The sequence below is a fragment of the Apteryx rowi genome, unplaced genomic scaffold (assembly GCF_003343035.1).
Source record: "Apteryx rowi isolate R43461 unplaced genomic scaffold, aptRow1 scaffold_81, whole genome shotgun sequence".
In the NCBI taxonomy this organism is placed as follows: Eukaryota; Metazoa; Chordata; class Aves; order Apterygiformes; family Apterygidae; genus Apteryx; species Apteryx rowi.
Genome location: NW_020451105.1, coordinates 2,551,236 through 2,568,660, shown reverse-complemented (window position 1 = coordinate 2,568,660; position 17,425 = coordinate 2,551,236). Strand labels below are relative to the sequence as shown.

The following is a 17,425-nucleotide window of genomic DNA, read 5'->3' as shown; positions in this document are numbered from 1 at the left end:
TTCTATTTTGGGCTTCCAGACCGAAAGTTATGTTGCCAGTGTACTGTTGTGATTAAGTGTAAAATGTGACCTATGTCTAGGGAAGGGCAGTGTTCACTAGATTGACAAAACATCCTTGAATTGTATATAAAACGGTATTTTTGAAAGAGTATAGATGTCTGAAAGGAGAAGCTGACATTAAACTACTCATTACAGTAAGCAGCACCTCTTGAGTAGTGTTTGTATTTCCTCCAATACCAGCTTTAGTGATGAAAACCCTGTATATCAAATTTAACTTCAATTTGCAGCAGTAATTCAGAGTTTAATGAAACTCACATAGCAGAGAAACTACACATTTTATCACAAGTTTTACCTCAGAAGGAAGTTTTGTACCGAATATTGCTGTGCTCTATTTTGATTAATTATAATAATAAAACAATCAAGCAACGAAAGCTTTATTTTAAGTGATAGAAATATACTATAGTTTGGCCTGACAACGAATGCCGTTTTACATATAATATATATCCCAATATGCAGGCACAATAAAGGAAGTTAAAGACACATCATCCACAATTTCCCATTTTTCCCCATGTAAGCATAACATAGCAAGAAGCTGTGTTCGGAGTATATTACATAAAAGGTAAATTTATGTAAAAAATTTACATAAATAATAGCGATGGCAAAAGAAAGTTATTCATCCACTCTTTGGTAAATATCTAAATACGTAAGTGAAAGATATCTGCAAATACAGACAGAAGTCTCCACACACTTTTGTGGAATCACCCTGTTTCCTTTGTGCAACAGCTCTGTTTCATGTATTTAGTCCACACGGGGGCTACAAACTTAGGTATTCAAAAAGCAATACGGCAGCTTAAACGAACAATGAGATCAATGAACAAACAGAATCTAGTTATCTCTCTGTCGTGAAGCTCACATGTCCCAGTTTTCCTTAATAATTACTTTTAAAGGCATTTCCCTGTTGCTCTTTATTGACCCTTGTTCTTTCAGAGTCGGATGATGTTTAAGTTTCAGCACCACAGCATAGGGCAAAGAATCCGAGTACCGTACACCACGAGGGCCCAAGAGAGTGACAGACTGTGGCCACCGTGCCTCAGAAGGCACGACAGACGCCCACCAAACGGGCAGACCGCATGCGCATACTGCCTCATCTCCATGCCCGCAGGCAGCAGTTCTGGGACTCTTTCCCTCCTGAAATTAGACAAATGTCTATTAGCTTTAGGGATGCTTTATGGTACCTTATGGCAGTGGGATGTACATACTGGCCTCTCCCAGTCCTGTCAAGCTCTATTTATCATGTTATTTCCTATGTAGGATGATGGGGGGCAGGGGAGGGTTCTGTCTGTGGTTTTATTTAGACTGCAAACTCTGCAAAAGAGAGGTCCATTATCCTACAGCACCTGTCTCACTGATAATAATATATAAATGGTAAGCATAATAGCCTAATAACAGTCTGGATCCCTGGAAAAAATAGAGACAGCAAAATGAATCTTAACCAAGAGCAAAATTCATCATGAGAGATGGGAAGAAAGATATCTAAGTACACACAGCCTGGCAGATCATCTCTGTAGCAAATCTTTCTTTTCTAAATGACAACATGCAGAAGCTGAGCTTTGGATTTTATAACGGAGCAGAGGAAGGAAAGAGCATCTTATGAAATTTCCAGTAGAGGGCCAAGGCCTCAGTTATATGGGAAAATTTGTATTTTAGGCTCACACATGATCAGCAGAAACACAGAAAGTTTTAAAGAAAATGCAGTTCTAGACATTGCTAAATTCGCGATTAGGCCAAGTGTCTCCCCCCGCAGTTCAAGGAGCTATGCTGTGTCCGTCACTGTACAGTCTGGCATGGCTCCAGCTAACGTCTTCCCTTCAGGCTAACATTCAGCCATGAGGAAACATACCCCAGGCCACAGTCAAAAAATGCCCATTTGTTACTACAGTAACATTAAACAGATTAAAATGCTAAACCTACCCTGACAGTAAGATACAGGCTACCTAAGTAAAGTGGGGGGAAAGGCTTAACAGAAGACACAAAGTTCCCGTTACTATATTTCTCAGAACAACCTTGGAGAAGTTTTTTTTGAAAATACATGACTATTTTTAACCACCAGGATACATTTCCAAAAATCCTACACCAGGAATTTGCAGAGGAAAAAAATGCTTGTGATGCTTTTGATCTTTTCTGCGGAGCTATTTCCCTGAATTAGCAGCACATTCCTGGGCAACAGGATCCGTGACTTTGAGAAACGGGTGGCCTAACGGCCAGACTTCAGCCCCTGTCAGTCTGGGAGGGGTTGGAGGAACAGCCTCTGCAAATTTATTGCGGCCAGCCATGGCAACGTTTAGACAACACTGGATATATAAAAAAGACTGTGTTTAGAGGAGCAGATTTAAGCAGATGCCAATTCTCCAAGAACAAAGACAGAACAGGGACTAAGCAGAAGGCCTGGTGATACTGCTGGAGCCCAACTGCTATTTTTAACCCCCAAAACCAATTAATTCTCACACAATGAAATGTAGCTGCTCCTGAGACAAATGGGTTATAGCAGGGATAAATATGACTGTGAGTAATACGGGGCAATATGTTTAGCAGTAACCAGGAAACATCTGAAAACATGTCATAGTGATCCTTGAGTTAACTGAAGGACTCCACAGTGTGCCCAGGACAATCTTCCTGTGCTAGACGAACAGCAGTTCTGGTGCAGCTGGTGGGAAACTGAGAAGATAGAAATGGTAGTTTCTAAAATTGACAATAATTATTTCCATGAGAAAAATACAAGAAGCTAAGAATATTTTAACTCTATTTTTTACAGCAGTCATTTTTAGTTATTTGTACAAAAAGTAGCAGCTCACTCTCCTAGTGGATATTACACATACACAGTCAGCTCCTCGGTCGATGTAGACAGTTGCCTCTCACATTATTCCTGCCAGCCCTCATTTATGCCTATTCATCTATACTCTTTAAGTATGGGCCATATCACACCAGCATTCATGTTTATTTCAATTCATGGATATGTACTTTTAGTGATTTTTAACTGTGTGTGAAAAAGAACACGGTAATATGTATAACTATATACCATATACACAAATAATAATAAAGACTTTAACATCTGTCATAAAAAGGGTGAAGCCTTTTTATCTGCTCTTTTCTCCCCCCTCCCCCCCCCCCAAAAAAATAATGTAGCAGGGGGTGGAGGTGGCAAGGGTCACACTGAGGACAGAAGTGAACAACTAGCTTTAACACTTAATTAAAACTTCCTGTGCTGCTGACTTTAAAAACAGGGGCCCTGCCAGGCTGAAAAATTTTTATACAAACTGTTTTTTGACTTGGGTGCCCAGAATACACTACAGAACATCTCCAGAATACAAGAAATCAGTCAAATAATAAAATTTAAAAGTCCAGTTGCCATCACCGGAATAAGGCTTCCTTGCAAATGAAGTGAACATATAGAAATCAAGGGCCTTTGCCTTGACTTTTATAAAGTTCTTGGGAAGAAATGCAGGGTCTGGCCCACGCTGCTGTAAAAGATTCTTTACATTTGCAAGACAGATGAACAGTAACAGAAAAGACTGAACAGTATTATTTTACCAGTAAGGCTTGATACCTGCAAAGGCTTGAAAAACTCTCAGGTGAACCCACAAAAAAGATAAGTACCTCCTCTTTGTTCCATGATAGTTTCATCACACATTGATACTCATATACGTAAAGTGATCGCTCTTAAAAACAATAAAAAACAACCACAAACACCACATGAGAACCACAGTTATTTCCGACTCTATTTATAGGAGAGAACTGTGGTCTTGGTTGAGCCTATGTTCCTTCCTGTTTCTCCAATTTCTTGTCTTGGATGTCCCACAACTTCCCCAGGCTTAGCCTGGAAAGATGAGAGAGCGCCTGCTTTATCCACCTACAGATTTCCCCATCTTTTTCCCTTCATCATTGACCGGTTTGCTATCACTCCACTCCCCTTCTCCAACTTTGACACCTAGCATTTTAGTTCTCTTTAGAGTACTGCAAAACTTCAACTTTTTTATTTTCAACCTTGGAAAAAATCAACTTTCTTTTCTCTTTTCTCATACTTTTTCTTAAATATATCCAGATGCTCCTTATCTCTTTCCACTGCCACATTCAATATTTCTTGGCTTTGTGCTCAAAGTGGAAGAAAAACTCTACCCTTCCTACGTGACACACTGCTTTCTACTTCTTTCACCCTCTCTTACAGTCCCATCTTCAGTAGTGTATCAGCTGTCCTCTGTCTGCCAATATATCCCTTCATTACCAAATATCTCCCCTCTTCATCTTCAAGTCCATGCTTTAAAAATTAACTTTCTTTGCTCAGCTCTCTCTTCAGTCACTTCTATCCTAGCAGTTATGGTTCTTCTCTTTTCTTCACCTTTCTCTCCACATTAATGGCCAGATCTTTCTAAATGTCACATCCTTTGCATGTTTCTTTTATCACCTAATCTTCATTTTTATCTCATCTCTTACAATTTATCAGTTGTAACAGGTAGCACAGCAGTCAGTTGTGCTTGTGACCACATGAAGCCCAAGAGTCTCTAACAAGGCTTGGAGCTAGAGCAGGCAACTACAACAGGATCAGAGTATGAACTAGTCAAGGAAGGAACCTCTCTGTCTTTTTTCACACTCTTTGCAGGGCTAGGAAAACAGGACACATTAATATGCAACATAATAAAATGTTCAGATATCACACTGAGTTAAAAGGTTGCAAATAAAACTTTCTTTAAAAACTGTGACTGTTGTACATAACATACTTCCTACAGACAGAACAGGGCACTTAAGGATTGAGATTTCTACAGGCTGCCATTAAAGCCAGATTTGATATCTGCATATTACAATTCACTGAAGTACTCCACTTTTTTCAGTTACTTTATCGTTTTATGAATATAAGTGATACGACCCCCTTTGCAATAGGTTATATTCAGCACTCACTGAAATACACACATTAACAAGAAAAACCTACACTAGCTACAAGATAAGGTACTAAACTGTACCTCCTGTATAGTCCAGCTTCTGCAGGCTGATGAATGTAGAGCTCTAATACCATCCTCAGAAAAACAGGCAAACTGACTGTTAGAAAGAAAAGATTTTTTTTTTTCTTCAACCAAGCAGCATTAACTGAAAGATATCCCTATTCATGCTTGTTTACATCTGTCTTTTTCCAAAAATGGGTAGGAGAGGAAAGTGGTTTTGTTTTAACCTCCTTCTCCCACTTCTCAAGAAGTGAGCCAATATTTTCTTATGCTTCATTCTACAAAGCAAAATGCAATTGTGATGACAGTCTCCAAATTTTCTTGGCCACAGAACCTATACTCCATACTACTACATCCTCAGTTAACCACAGGATTTTCTGTGTGCCAGCTGGAACTAATCATCACAATTACAGGCTTTTGTTTAGAGAAATATCTGCATACAAAAGCATATAGGATTGGAAAAAAAAAAAACCTACAGTTCTTATGAAGAGGGAAGAAGATATAGAGCAGTCTATAATAGATTATATAAAAACCAGTCAACTCTGTTATCTGAAGCAAAGGAAGACCGGAATACTCCCAACAGCAGAGCAACCCAGACAACAAGAGTACAAGGCACAGGTTCTCACTGAAGTGACTTTTCATGGCGTCAGTGTGGGACTTGGTCATGTCACTTCTGGCACTGAGACCTGGTTGATAAGCCTCGATGGTCCCAAATGGTTCTGCAGTACTAAACTTGATTTGACAAGGCTTATTAGCACTGGCTCTGAGTCTGTTAGACCCAAGCTATCTCTAACGCTCAACTTGGCCTGGGCAAATCCACACCCTGGTCTACTCTGCAGCAATGGGCACAACAATGCAGAGAGACCTGATCTGGCTCTGCATTCAGCTCTCTAAGGTTTGATGAGCTTCACTGGCTTATGACTGTACCACATGGAAGCAACTATATTTGCTTCCACAAAGCCATAAGGGCCTTGGAAGATATATAGATTCACTTTGGGTTTTCAGGACGATACATCTGGCTGGACCAGAGCTGGCTCTACACAATTCTCTCTGTCCATGGCATGGTGAACCTACAAACTGGATAAACTGCCCAGACGAGAGAGTTGATGATAGAAGACTTCCCACCAAGCTGCATTGTATTTTTGTTTAATGAGCAAAGTTAAACATTCATTTAAGTTACCTTTTTTTTTAATATCTACTCAGCTGTAACATCCTATTTATAGAGAGTACAATATAGATATGCACATCTGTAACTGAACAATCAATTAAAAAAAATAAGACTACACACATTCGACCTGGTTCAACCATGTGTGTTCGAGCTGACTGGACACAAAGACCCTTGCCTCCTGCCACACCTCTGTAGTACAAGCACCAGACACAAACACCAGCTCCCACACCCTGGGGAGTGGTATATTAAGAGGAAAGTGCATCAAAATGCAAAGGATGGAGACTGCCAAATCTAAATGAACAGTGCAACTTACATCCTTCTCCTGGAATGCAGGAAACTTGAAGAAGAGCTGTCTCCTCAAACGCTACACGCACCTCAGTGCACACTACCTTTGTGAAGATTCTTAAGTTCTTGTCTCAGCATTCTCTGCTGAGGTAACAAAAAGCTCCAAAAGCCTGTGCACTTGAGCAAAGCAAGCCATAAGCATAACCCTTATGTTTCTTGTGGTGAGAACACCACCGAGGATGGCCTGCCTTTGACTGATGTACTAAGTCTCATGAGTAGGGTGACATAGAACAGCCAGTTTTACTCACCCTACCCTCCTGAATGAGCAACCAGAATAAACTTAAAACCTTGGAGGAGGGAGTGCGAAGCAAAGACTTCCTTCCAACACTTCACAATTCCTGATGTAGCACATGCCCTCTGATGCTTTTATAACCGGATCTGATTCTATAAACAACCTACAGTGTGGCATCTGACTGTATAAAACAGAACAGCTCTGTTCCTTCCTGAAGAATCATGACTTACACTGAATTTTTAGCTACAATATTAGGGAATTTGTCCAGTCCTGAATGAAATTCAGTTCTTAGGACACATTTGTGGAACATTAAATTATAGTAATTGTCAACATTTCCTCAATTATTTATACTCTAGACAGCTGCTGTGGCTACAGCAAGAATAGCAACCAATCTTTTCAAAGCAGTAAGAAGTAGCAACGGTAAATCTGCTTAGATGGCTTTCTTTTTAAGGAGTGTTTGCTCCATGGGTCTAAGGGAGACTGATAACTTCCAAGAAGAAACAAAAAGCCAAAACAGAACAGCAGAACACAGTGCTGTTTCTGACTTAAGATGGCAAACTCTCATCAAATCTGTAATCCTTTATTTAACTACATCAGTAGCCATATCGAAGTTATAGACCTGGAGGTGGGCGCAGCTGGGAGAAGCTGTAAAAATGAAAAACACCAGAATAGCTTCACATACAGAAAAGATATTAAAATATCCCAAATTGAGCATTTGGAATGCAAAGGGGAGATTCTAGAATTTATACTGTAAAATTAGTTTTGTCTCAGGATAAAAAAGGAAATAGCCTTCATTTGAAATGCCATAAATTTTTAAAACTCCTCAGTTTCTTACTGCTTACGTTCTCAGTAAAGTTCTGTCTATAGTTTTATCTTCACCAATACTCATAGCAGACATACTCTTGATGTATGGTATGCTTTTATTTCTACAACACTAATTTTTGGTTCTTCAGTTTCAAATATTACATACCAGAAAGATACAAAATAACTTATTTTTCAAATTAAATCAATCAAAAAGAAGATACATATTTAAAACAGATCTTGAAGTCTGCAATTTGAAATTTTGTTCTTTATTTAGTGAGTTTTGACCATTTATCTTCTTTCTTTTCACAAAATAAAGGAATCTTAATACACTTAAAATATATATCTAATTCTGCTTTTGTGATACTGTTGTCTGGATAAAAGAACAACATTTCAGTTTTATATACTCTTGTTTAACTACGTGATATTTCAGAAATACAAAATATCAAAGTAAGAATAGGTGCCATTGTAAATATGTAATTAAATGACAAGGCCTAATTCAACTCCTGTGGAGTACAATGGGGCAAGAACTGTAGTGTTCTCCTTCAAATTATACCTTTGCCTTCACTAGTGTGAGAAACTACACTGAAAATTGTTTTTAAGAGTCTCACTTAGACATTTAAATCACATATACTAAATATTCAACCACACACACACAAACAATAGACCACTTTACTACTCACCATTTGAGATCTATTTTTTGGGCAGCCATTGATGTCTTCAATCTTTTCATTTGCTGAAAAGCAAATATAAAAAGTAAAGCAAAAACCAATTATTTCCAGAGCACTTGCTGCTAGCTAAATAAAGGTGTTTAAGATTGTGGTTGTCCAATGAAAGCGAATATGTGAAACACTGAGACCCATCAAGAAAAGCAGCTGGACTTTTCTAGTGGGTCATGCCTCCAGAGACAGCTGGAGCCAGAAAACAACTGGTCTGACAACATCTTGTGGGGTGACAAAAAAGATTTAAACTCTGGAAACTGCATCACTGCTGAGCAGGAAAGCATACACTACATATGCATAGATGTCTGCATGTCAAGTTGATTTGTCTGTAGAGTGAATACAGATTTTAAAGCGAGGCAGGAAAACTGTGAACAATTCTAATTTAAGCACAAACTGTGAGACTTCTTTTCAAGTTTCATATCCATGGCTCACCTGTAATACAACTTGCAAAAAAATACAGGGTTTCAATCTTTAAAGTCCCAAGTGAAATTAGTAAATCGTTGAGGTGGTTAAATGTGTGCCTTAGAGCCTGAATTTGCTTAGTTTCCCCTTTCAGTACTGGACCCTGAAATAACTTTTGTGTGCTAGACTGAACAAACAGTTACAATCAAATTTATTTTGTGCAGTTTTTTCACTATAATAAAGGTATCCCCTTTGATCAGTTGAATAGATTTGCATCCTGTCGATTCTTTTATCATAAGACATATTTTCTACCTGTCACACATTCTCCGGGCAACAATCAGAACTCCATCTAATTTTCTGTCATCCTTCAGTTAGGAATATCAGATTTGGCACAGTATTCCAATAGCAGTCATAATGTCAAATACAGAATTAATATAACTTCTTTACTCCTGCCTGGTATTCCCCTCTTTATATATCAAGGTGTCACAGTACTACTTACGCCACAGTAATGCATTAGGAATTGATGTTAATCTGAAAAAGACACTGCAGATCAATCAGCTGCACTGTTCCCTGGAATAATCTATCAGACTCCATACACAAAAAGCATGCATTTGATCCTAGAAGTGTGATTTGGTCACACAGAAATGTAAATGATTTCTTATATGTTTTCAAATCCTGTGCCTCCAGAGTTTATTAGTCACTGTCTCTCAGTTTTGCATCATGCGATATCTTTATTTATATATTAAATCTGTAGTAATCTCAAAAACTGATACCGTATTAGTTTGATAAGATCTTATTGCCATAAATTTGCACTGGTCATAATTAAAATTTGAAAGAAGACTAATGAAGTTCTGAATGAGCTCTTCTCTCGTTTGTGTCAGATGTGTAGAGACATCCCTATTAAGCCAGGTCATTCTGTTTATCTTTCTTAAAAATTAGTAGCTTTTCTTTCCCTAGTCCTCTAGAACTCCCAAAATGTTATACAGTGAATTTAAAATAATGTTAGCAAACCATAAAGCTTCTTACCGAGCTCTTTTTAAGCTCTCATACACAAACTACCTGGAGTTGTCTATTTAAAGACGTCTACACTGCTTAACTTCTTTCCACGTTTCTGCTGCAATATGGCATTTGACTTTTTCCTTATTTTTAGTATGCAAACACAGAACAGAAATATTTACTCAACTATTCTACATATTTTGGGTATTGCTATGCATTCACAAACCTAATGGAACAAGTTTGGTTCCAGAGTTGTACCAAAGGTTAAGACTGAGGGGTGAACTGATAGTTTCTCTCATCCTCTTTCCTAAGCCAGACAGAAAAAACAAGACGAACTCTGTACTTTTATTACAGACACTGTGCTTTCATTGACAGGATCAGAATCAAAGCACGGAAAGTGGTACCCAACATATTTGGGTTTTATTTTGGTAGAAGGCATATTGTGAAACTGCAAGCCAAAAATATATGAAAGCACAAGTGAAAAGGAATCTCTAGCATTAAAACTTGCAGAGTTTTCTTTAAATCTACTTGCCAGTCAATAAAAGAACAATACAGGAATACAACGCTAGGGAGTACTGCTAGGCTTGATTCCAAAAGTCTGGCTTGAAATATAACCCTTTAAACTTCTCCTGCCAAGGTGACAGGACAATTTTCATGTTTGCACATGAAAACTATACTGAGATAAGTCACAAAATGAATTTGAAGTTAAATAGTTATCTGGAATAATCACACAAATGACCTTTAAAATTAGACCAAGGATCTACTACTGCTTAAGTCAATACAATTAATTTCAATCAGAAGAGAAGCAGATCCAGAATATTTAGACATATATGTAACATCGTCTGTCTTCGCAAATCCAAAGCATCTATGCTAAACAGTGCACCTACCACCTGCCATAAGGCTGTACTGCTTGACAAACAAAACACTGACTTGTGCATTTTACTCTTTATGGGAACTACTTTTAGCTAGCTGAACAAAGAAAGATTTAACACTAACTCAATATCTGTATCCTTATTTATAATGCAACACCTTTTGTAGCTGGTCTGATTTTGATTGTATCAGATCAACTAAAATAGTCCACAAAATATTCTAGGCATCTAGGCAACAGAAAAAATCCTACTGGACTGGGGTACAATTTAATTTAGCATCAATTTTGAGTTTTGAATATTGAAGAATCTAACATGGAACAGACTGACAATTTGATATTACAAATTTAAGATGATGCACAGACCCAGTATATCTAAATTTATTAATTTAAATACAACTACTATGTTTCTATGGGATTACTAAGGCATATATTCCTTATGTGTTCTTTTTATTCTCATAAATTTTGAGCTGAAATACACCAGAATGCTATGAATACATTTTTAATTGACCTGCAAAGAGAATAAACTGTCATCACATAACACTTCTATACTATCTAGCGGTTTTAAGGCCTGAAAGGTAGATACTCTGTATCAAACGCAGTGATATTTGGTTTCACATCTTTTTAGATTTGCTCTCTGTTTGGATGCTAGGGCATAAGAACTACCTAGCTATTATTATTTCCTTTCCCTCAATACACATCTATTTCACTTAAGAAAGGTAAGCAGAAAGGACTATAATCATTATATCTGTATCATTATTAACCATACTTAGTCTTCATTAAAAAACACATCTTTATTTTTCATTTTATCCATCAGTTCCGGAATTGAAATAGCAAGATTTCATGTCTGCTATGTGAATTTCAGATGAACTCACATAAAATTGTATCACTAATAATTAAACTAGAACCAATTCTGGTGACTCTGAATAATCTCTAGACACTCCACCCATGACAAAAAGGAGCAAGTGTCTTCATAGCTGCTTTCACACACAACAGAAAGCACAGCATAAAAAAGAAAAATCTCTTGCACTGCATTTAGAAGCTTCTTTAGCGTGCAGTCTTGTTCATCAGAAAAAAGTTGGTATTTTCTAGGCTACAGTTAAAGCAGCTTCTACGTGTGAAAGTTATCACCACTTCTCTGTCAATGAGATGCAGCATGCCTAAGGCACATCAGATACAAATGACTTTCTCTCTCTGCTAATTTAGAGAATTAGAATGAGTATGTTTAAATATGAACCTTATTTCACATGGAAAATATCATCTGAAAAGGAAATCCTTTACTTTAAACTTTAACTTTTGAAAGTTGTGCCTTGCAGACCTAATTCAAAATCTTATCAATAAGGCAGCTCTGAGATGGCTATGAAAATAGAGTAAACAATAACTTTGAGTATCAAAGAGAGTATTTTGAATTTTATATGTGTTTTCTCAAGTCAATACGCAAACAACTATATTTAAATACTTGATACAACCAATTTCACATATTTTGATGATGGTATTCTTACACCTGTTCCCACACAAAGGTTCTATACAACACTGTTAACACAGGGTAGCTGGGTGTATGTATGAAAGGAATAAGCACCTAACTGTTCTTGGGTTTTGAAAAAATTTCTCTACTAAATATGCATTAGTAAATACATACAGGATGAAATGTTGTTCATAGTGAATACCTGTCAATACACAATTAATTCATGACCTATTTTTATATGCCTGTAGCTACATGACTAGCCCATAGAAAACTATTAGGATATACTGTTGCTCTAAAACACGCAAAGAGGAAAACTTGTTTGATGTATGCCAGTATAGCTCCAAGGGAGTCCATGGAACTAGACCTCTTGATTTCATCCAAGCATGTGGCTTACCGATTTGTACCTTAAATCAAGGAACAAGCTTTTTTACAGCATCTCAAGCACCTATAAATATGCATGCACTGATGTCTTGTTACTTCATTGCTGTCTTCTTAATTTGCATCTCAAATCTGTCAGTTTTGCTTCTAACAATAGTCATCCTAATTCCTATTAGCAGGCTTTCTGCTTCCATCAATCTCCACTGGCCCATGCATGTGTTTCGTGGCATCCCAAGTACCAGATGGATGATCCTCTGAAGGAACTAATGAAGGATCCAGGCCCAAGGGGAAGGGAGAATATGTAGCTTTGCACGGGGCCAATGTTGCAAATTGTTTAGCACCTCCATTATCTACTAATATTAGTGCAAACTGAGGGAAGTCAAGACCTGCAGGACTGAGCCTATGTCAGAGAGACATGTCCTAATGATAAATGATCTTCCTCTTTTGAAAACTCATTATGAAAGATTCCATTTCTTTCACATAAAAATCATATCCCTTACCCTCTTCAAGCTATATATAGAGATTTTTCAAATCCAGCTGGAGTAGGAGGTCATAGCAGGAACATAGCAGGCCACTGTCACTGTGAATTATGCCCAGACCAACCCAAAAAGGGGTAAGAAACAGAGACAGTGAAGGCTAAAAGCAGCCTAGCAGAAAAAAACCTCATCAGCTGCTTTTTAACATTCAGCTACGCAGAATGATATTGCTGTGTCAGGAGATCTTATCAGCAACACCAAATATTTTTTTGCCATCCTTTAAGACAAGGCTTTATCAAATTAATTAACAAAGTCTCTGAGGGAAAATTATCTACATAATTCCATGCAGTTTATTGTGTTTTTTTCTTGATGTTTATGTAGAAGATAAAGAAGGTGCGTCTCTAAGTGAGTTGGTGGATACATGGTACAAAAAAAGAAAGTCACTCACCTACAACCTGGATTATTTCAGCTAATAAGACGCCATCAGTTACATCTTGCTGTAGATCCTTTATTAACCTCTTGTGGCCAGATTTTGCTAGGTAGTGATTAGCCCAGTCAGTATAAATCTATTAGGAGGAAGATGAACAAACAAAAAGAAATTGTTAATAATATCGACCTTAAAAATCAGAGTTCTAATCTTTGCTTACATCAGCCTCGCAGACACTGAGAAAAGAGGACTGCTTTTTAGCTGCTTGAAACAAGTCGGCACCATTAAAATTCAAGGCATTGTGCAGATCGAGTATTCAGCTTACTATAGAATGGGTTTTCCTATTCAAAAATCTGACATCAAAGCTCATAGAAGACTATAGTAAACTTCTAAAAATGTTACAGCTTGAATGGATCATCAGACATTGAACCAAATGTTCTGCATCAGTAACATGTTTGTGGAATAGATTTCAATTTTTATCTAAGTATTTTTCGCATTTTCCCTTTGACATTCCTTTCTTATGTCTGCTATTGAGAAACTTTAAAGATGCTTTTCCAAGAATTGCCTCTGTACATATTAGGCACACAGTAATTTCATTTTGAGGAAACTCCATTGCAATATTACCTAACAAGCCCTCAAAGGTCTTGAAGTCGACCAACACTAGTAAGTTCTATCTCGTAGGTTCCAATAGGTCTATTAAACTAATTTTAGTCTGCCTCGCAAACTTTAATTGTTGGGATTTATTTTAAAATGTATCATCTGAAAACAAAGCCAACAAAACAGCCAAGTCAAAACATTGCTTTAATTTGAATTAGTAAGTGCTGCTCACCATGTGTTAGCCCAAGACTTATCCAAGATCACTAGACAACTTATAAAAGAATCTTTTCATGCTAGGTTATCAAAAAGAAGAAAGAAAAAAAGACTTAGTTAGGAATTTCTCATTACGAATTAAACAATAATTTTTGTTCTTTGCATAGGACAAAAATTAAGGGAAGATTTGTTTCCATGATCTACTTATACTCCAAAGAAATAAAGTAAAAAACAACTAACTGCCTGTTTTTTTTACCTTTGACATACACAGAAAATATTAAGGTTGAGCCCTACTCTCTCTATCCTATTAGAAACGCAGCCCCCGCAATTCAGTCGGGCAGCACGGCAGCGTGTATACAATGTGCTTTTCAGAGCCATTGCCAACCCTCTCCAAAGGCCTTACAAACCACCATGTACTGCTTTTATCAAACTTTTTATTTAAAACACTATTCCAGTGACCAAGGCCTCACACAAGTTTGTGAAGCCCTGATCTAGAAGCAAAGGTCTTCCCAGCAGTACTCAACACATATTCCCCCCACAGTTTAGGCCACAAATCTTGTTGCTAACACGGCTCGCACGTGGTTCTCCAGTGTTGCACGAGGGTGGTTTGGAGGCGCCCCGAAGCCCCGSGAAAGCTGCCCCGGGGTGGCAAAGGCTGCACTTCCCCAGCAACTACATCTGCCGTTGCAGCTACTGATGGTTAGAAAGGAGAGTGGCCTAGGCAGCCAGCTGGCCGTAACGTCCAGCCCTATGGACACCGGGCCAACCAGCTTCCTGTTCAGAGTCTTAAGGAATATACATATACATATATAAAGATATAAATTACAACTACTAAAATAGGATTCTGTCTGCTGCCACTGCAGGCAAAATAAGACTGAAGCAAACAGGGTTTTAGAGCCATTCCCCCCGTCCTGAGCTAAGCGTCCCCAGCAGCCCTTTGTATAGCAACACAAATCCCTGAAATTACTGACTAAAATCCCCGAGCATAGCCAGGGCTACTAATTTCAGAAGTGTCTTCAATATCATATTGAAAATACAAGGCTTATGTCCCTCTCATTCATGAGAGTCAAAAGTCAGCTCTCAAGTCTAAGAGTCAAGTACTTGCCAGAGGGCCTGAGGAAGCTGAAAATAATACAAGGAGCATCTGTAACTTAGTGCTCCTCTTGCACTTGCTAATTCAGTGTTAATACAAAAAAAAAAAAAAAAAAAAAAAAACTCCACAAGAATAAATATTTTTACCAGAGCTATTTTGGTTATAAAATCTTTTCTTTTAATTGCAAACACCACCTTCTATTCTCACATATAAAATCTGTAAAACAATAATGTTAACAGCATTGAACAAATCACTCGAAATCTGAAATGTATGTCCTTATTTTGCCCCATTTATCCTCTGCTTCCACCTTTAAATGAGTAGGATGTGCATTTCCTATGGCAACAGTGTCAGAGACTTGAAAAGGAAAATAGGTTGGAACACCTCGTAAAAAAACAGCTCAATGAAACAAACCCCTGTCAAAAACCTTCGCACAAACCAGACATTGTGTTCCTTAGCTCTTTTAACAAGAAAACATTTTCCATAACAGGAAGATATTTTTAAAAGTCTAACAGCTTTAAAAAGCTAGGATTGACTTTACCTATTTTTCTGCCACACAATTCTGGCTTGCTTATTTATAAGCAGAAACGTATCAGGAAACAGGTTTAAAAGTCCTGAGCTTTACTTCCCAAGTGCAGTGGTCCACCCACATACTGCCTCCACCATGACTGCAGTTCAGCCCACAAACAACTCAGCACAGCACAATAACTGAGTTTCTTGTAATGGGAAGGCTGTGATGACTGTCACAGTTTCGCAGAAGGACTTTAAACCAGCATAAAATCACGTTTTGATGCACCAGATGAAGCCTGGATCATTTCCATGATCCGGTTCATCATCCAAGCATCAGGTCAGCCCGAGAGCTAAGACAAGGCAGGAATGGGAAGGAGCAGAGAGGGCAAAAGCAGTCCCCTCCTGGTAGATCCTGAAACTACAGCAGGACCTTGAGAGCCTCTCAAGAGAAACCTTTAGACTAAATACTACATGAAAACACAAGTTTGGCATTGCAAAATTGCTATTTCACATTTGTTTCCTACTGCATCAACTCCTGCTGCATTCAGGACCACTAGACTTCCTAGTCATGCACTGTAAATAAACAGATCTGCATCAAAGAAAAGCCTAACTCCAGTATCAAATTCTCCTGCTAAAGGAGACAGCTTGAAACATCCCAAATACTGGCTGTCTGAGTCAAAGTCACTAATACAATAAAGAAATTTCCACTGTTGGCAAACCACCCTGTAACTGCAATTCTGTACACTGAACTCCATTTCTATGTTTGGTATCAGAATTGCAAGCAGAGCTTTTATGCCTGTCATATAATATTTCTTTAAATAATAATAATACACACCACTACAAAGAAAATATCTGTTTAGGAGGTATTTAAAGGAATGGAATACTATTTCATTCAGCTAGTTGATTAATAACCCCTCTTGCAAGAAAATACAGATCTACTTCATAAATCTTTCTCTTTTAAACTTTACTACACCAAAGCACATTGCAATATGCAAAACACATGTGCAGATGAGATTTATTTTTTAATTGACTGGACTACACATTGGCAAGCTTTGAAGCATTCTTATGGATGCAGTATTACCAAGGCCACTGCTCGTTTTTAGTAACTCTTCATAGTCACTGCTCATTTTTATGGCATATATTAAGGTAATTATGGAAACCTTCCAGGATGCTTTCAAAAACTGTTTGTTGCAAGTCTTTGTAATGTATTACACAAATATGATTCCTAATGTTTCTTTTCCTTTTCCACACAAACAAGTGAAAAAAAGTACAATGGTTGCTATTTCCAGACACATGAAAAATGAAGCACATAATGTTTTCAAATGCTCAAAAACAGGCAAATAATTGGGAAAACAATAATAAAAGAACTAGGAAAACACTGCTGAGAAACTTTCCATTCATATATGCCTACCTTGGCACATCAATTTTTTCAGATATGTTCCCTTCTTGAGTGTTCCTGGATATTTTCAGCAAACAGATTACAAAGTCACTTGTTTTAATACTCACATGAAAATAACCTGAACAGTCATTAATTAAAGAATATAAAATTTTGCAATATGAAGTATATGACCAATTACAGTCAATCAGTGAAATGCATACAGCAAATGTAAAATAAAAGGGAGTGGACATAAGCAATACACATAATAATTTGTTGCAAATTCTAAAAACTTGGACTGCATAAATCTGAAGAAAGCCATAATTTTTCTATTATCTTTCTGGAAAAAAAACAGTCTAAATTTATGAGACA

The 17,425-nt window shown here is 37.6% G+C and overlaps 1 protein-coding gene across 3 annotated transcripts in view; it reads right to left on the bottom strand.

Annotated features, from left to right (window-relative positions):
• Positions 1 to 17,425, bottom strand: part of NAV2 (neuron navigator 2) — a 242,389-nt gene that overhangs the window by 158,490 nt on the left and 66,474 nt on the right. For all 3 annotated transcript variants that reach the window (XM_026089351.1, XM_026089354.1, XM_026089352.1), the window contains exons 2-3: positions 13,290 to 13,407; positions 8,221 to 8,273 (exon numbers count right to left, since the gene is read on the bottom strand). In XM_026089351.1, the coding sequence (XP_025945136.1) occupies positions 8,221 to 8,273; positions 13,290 to 13,407 (171 nt within the window). The remainder of the gene's footprint in view (positions 1 to 8,220; positions 8,274 to 13,289; positions 13,408 to 17,425) is intronic.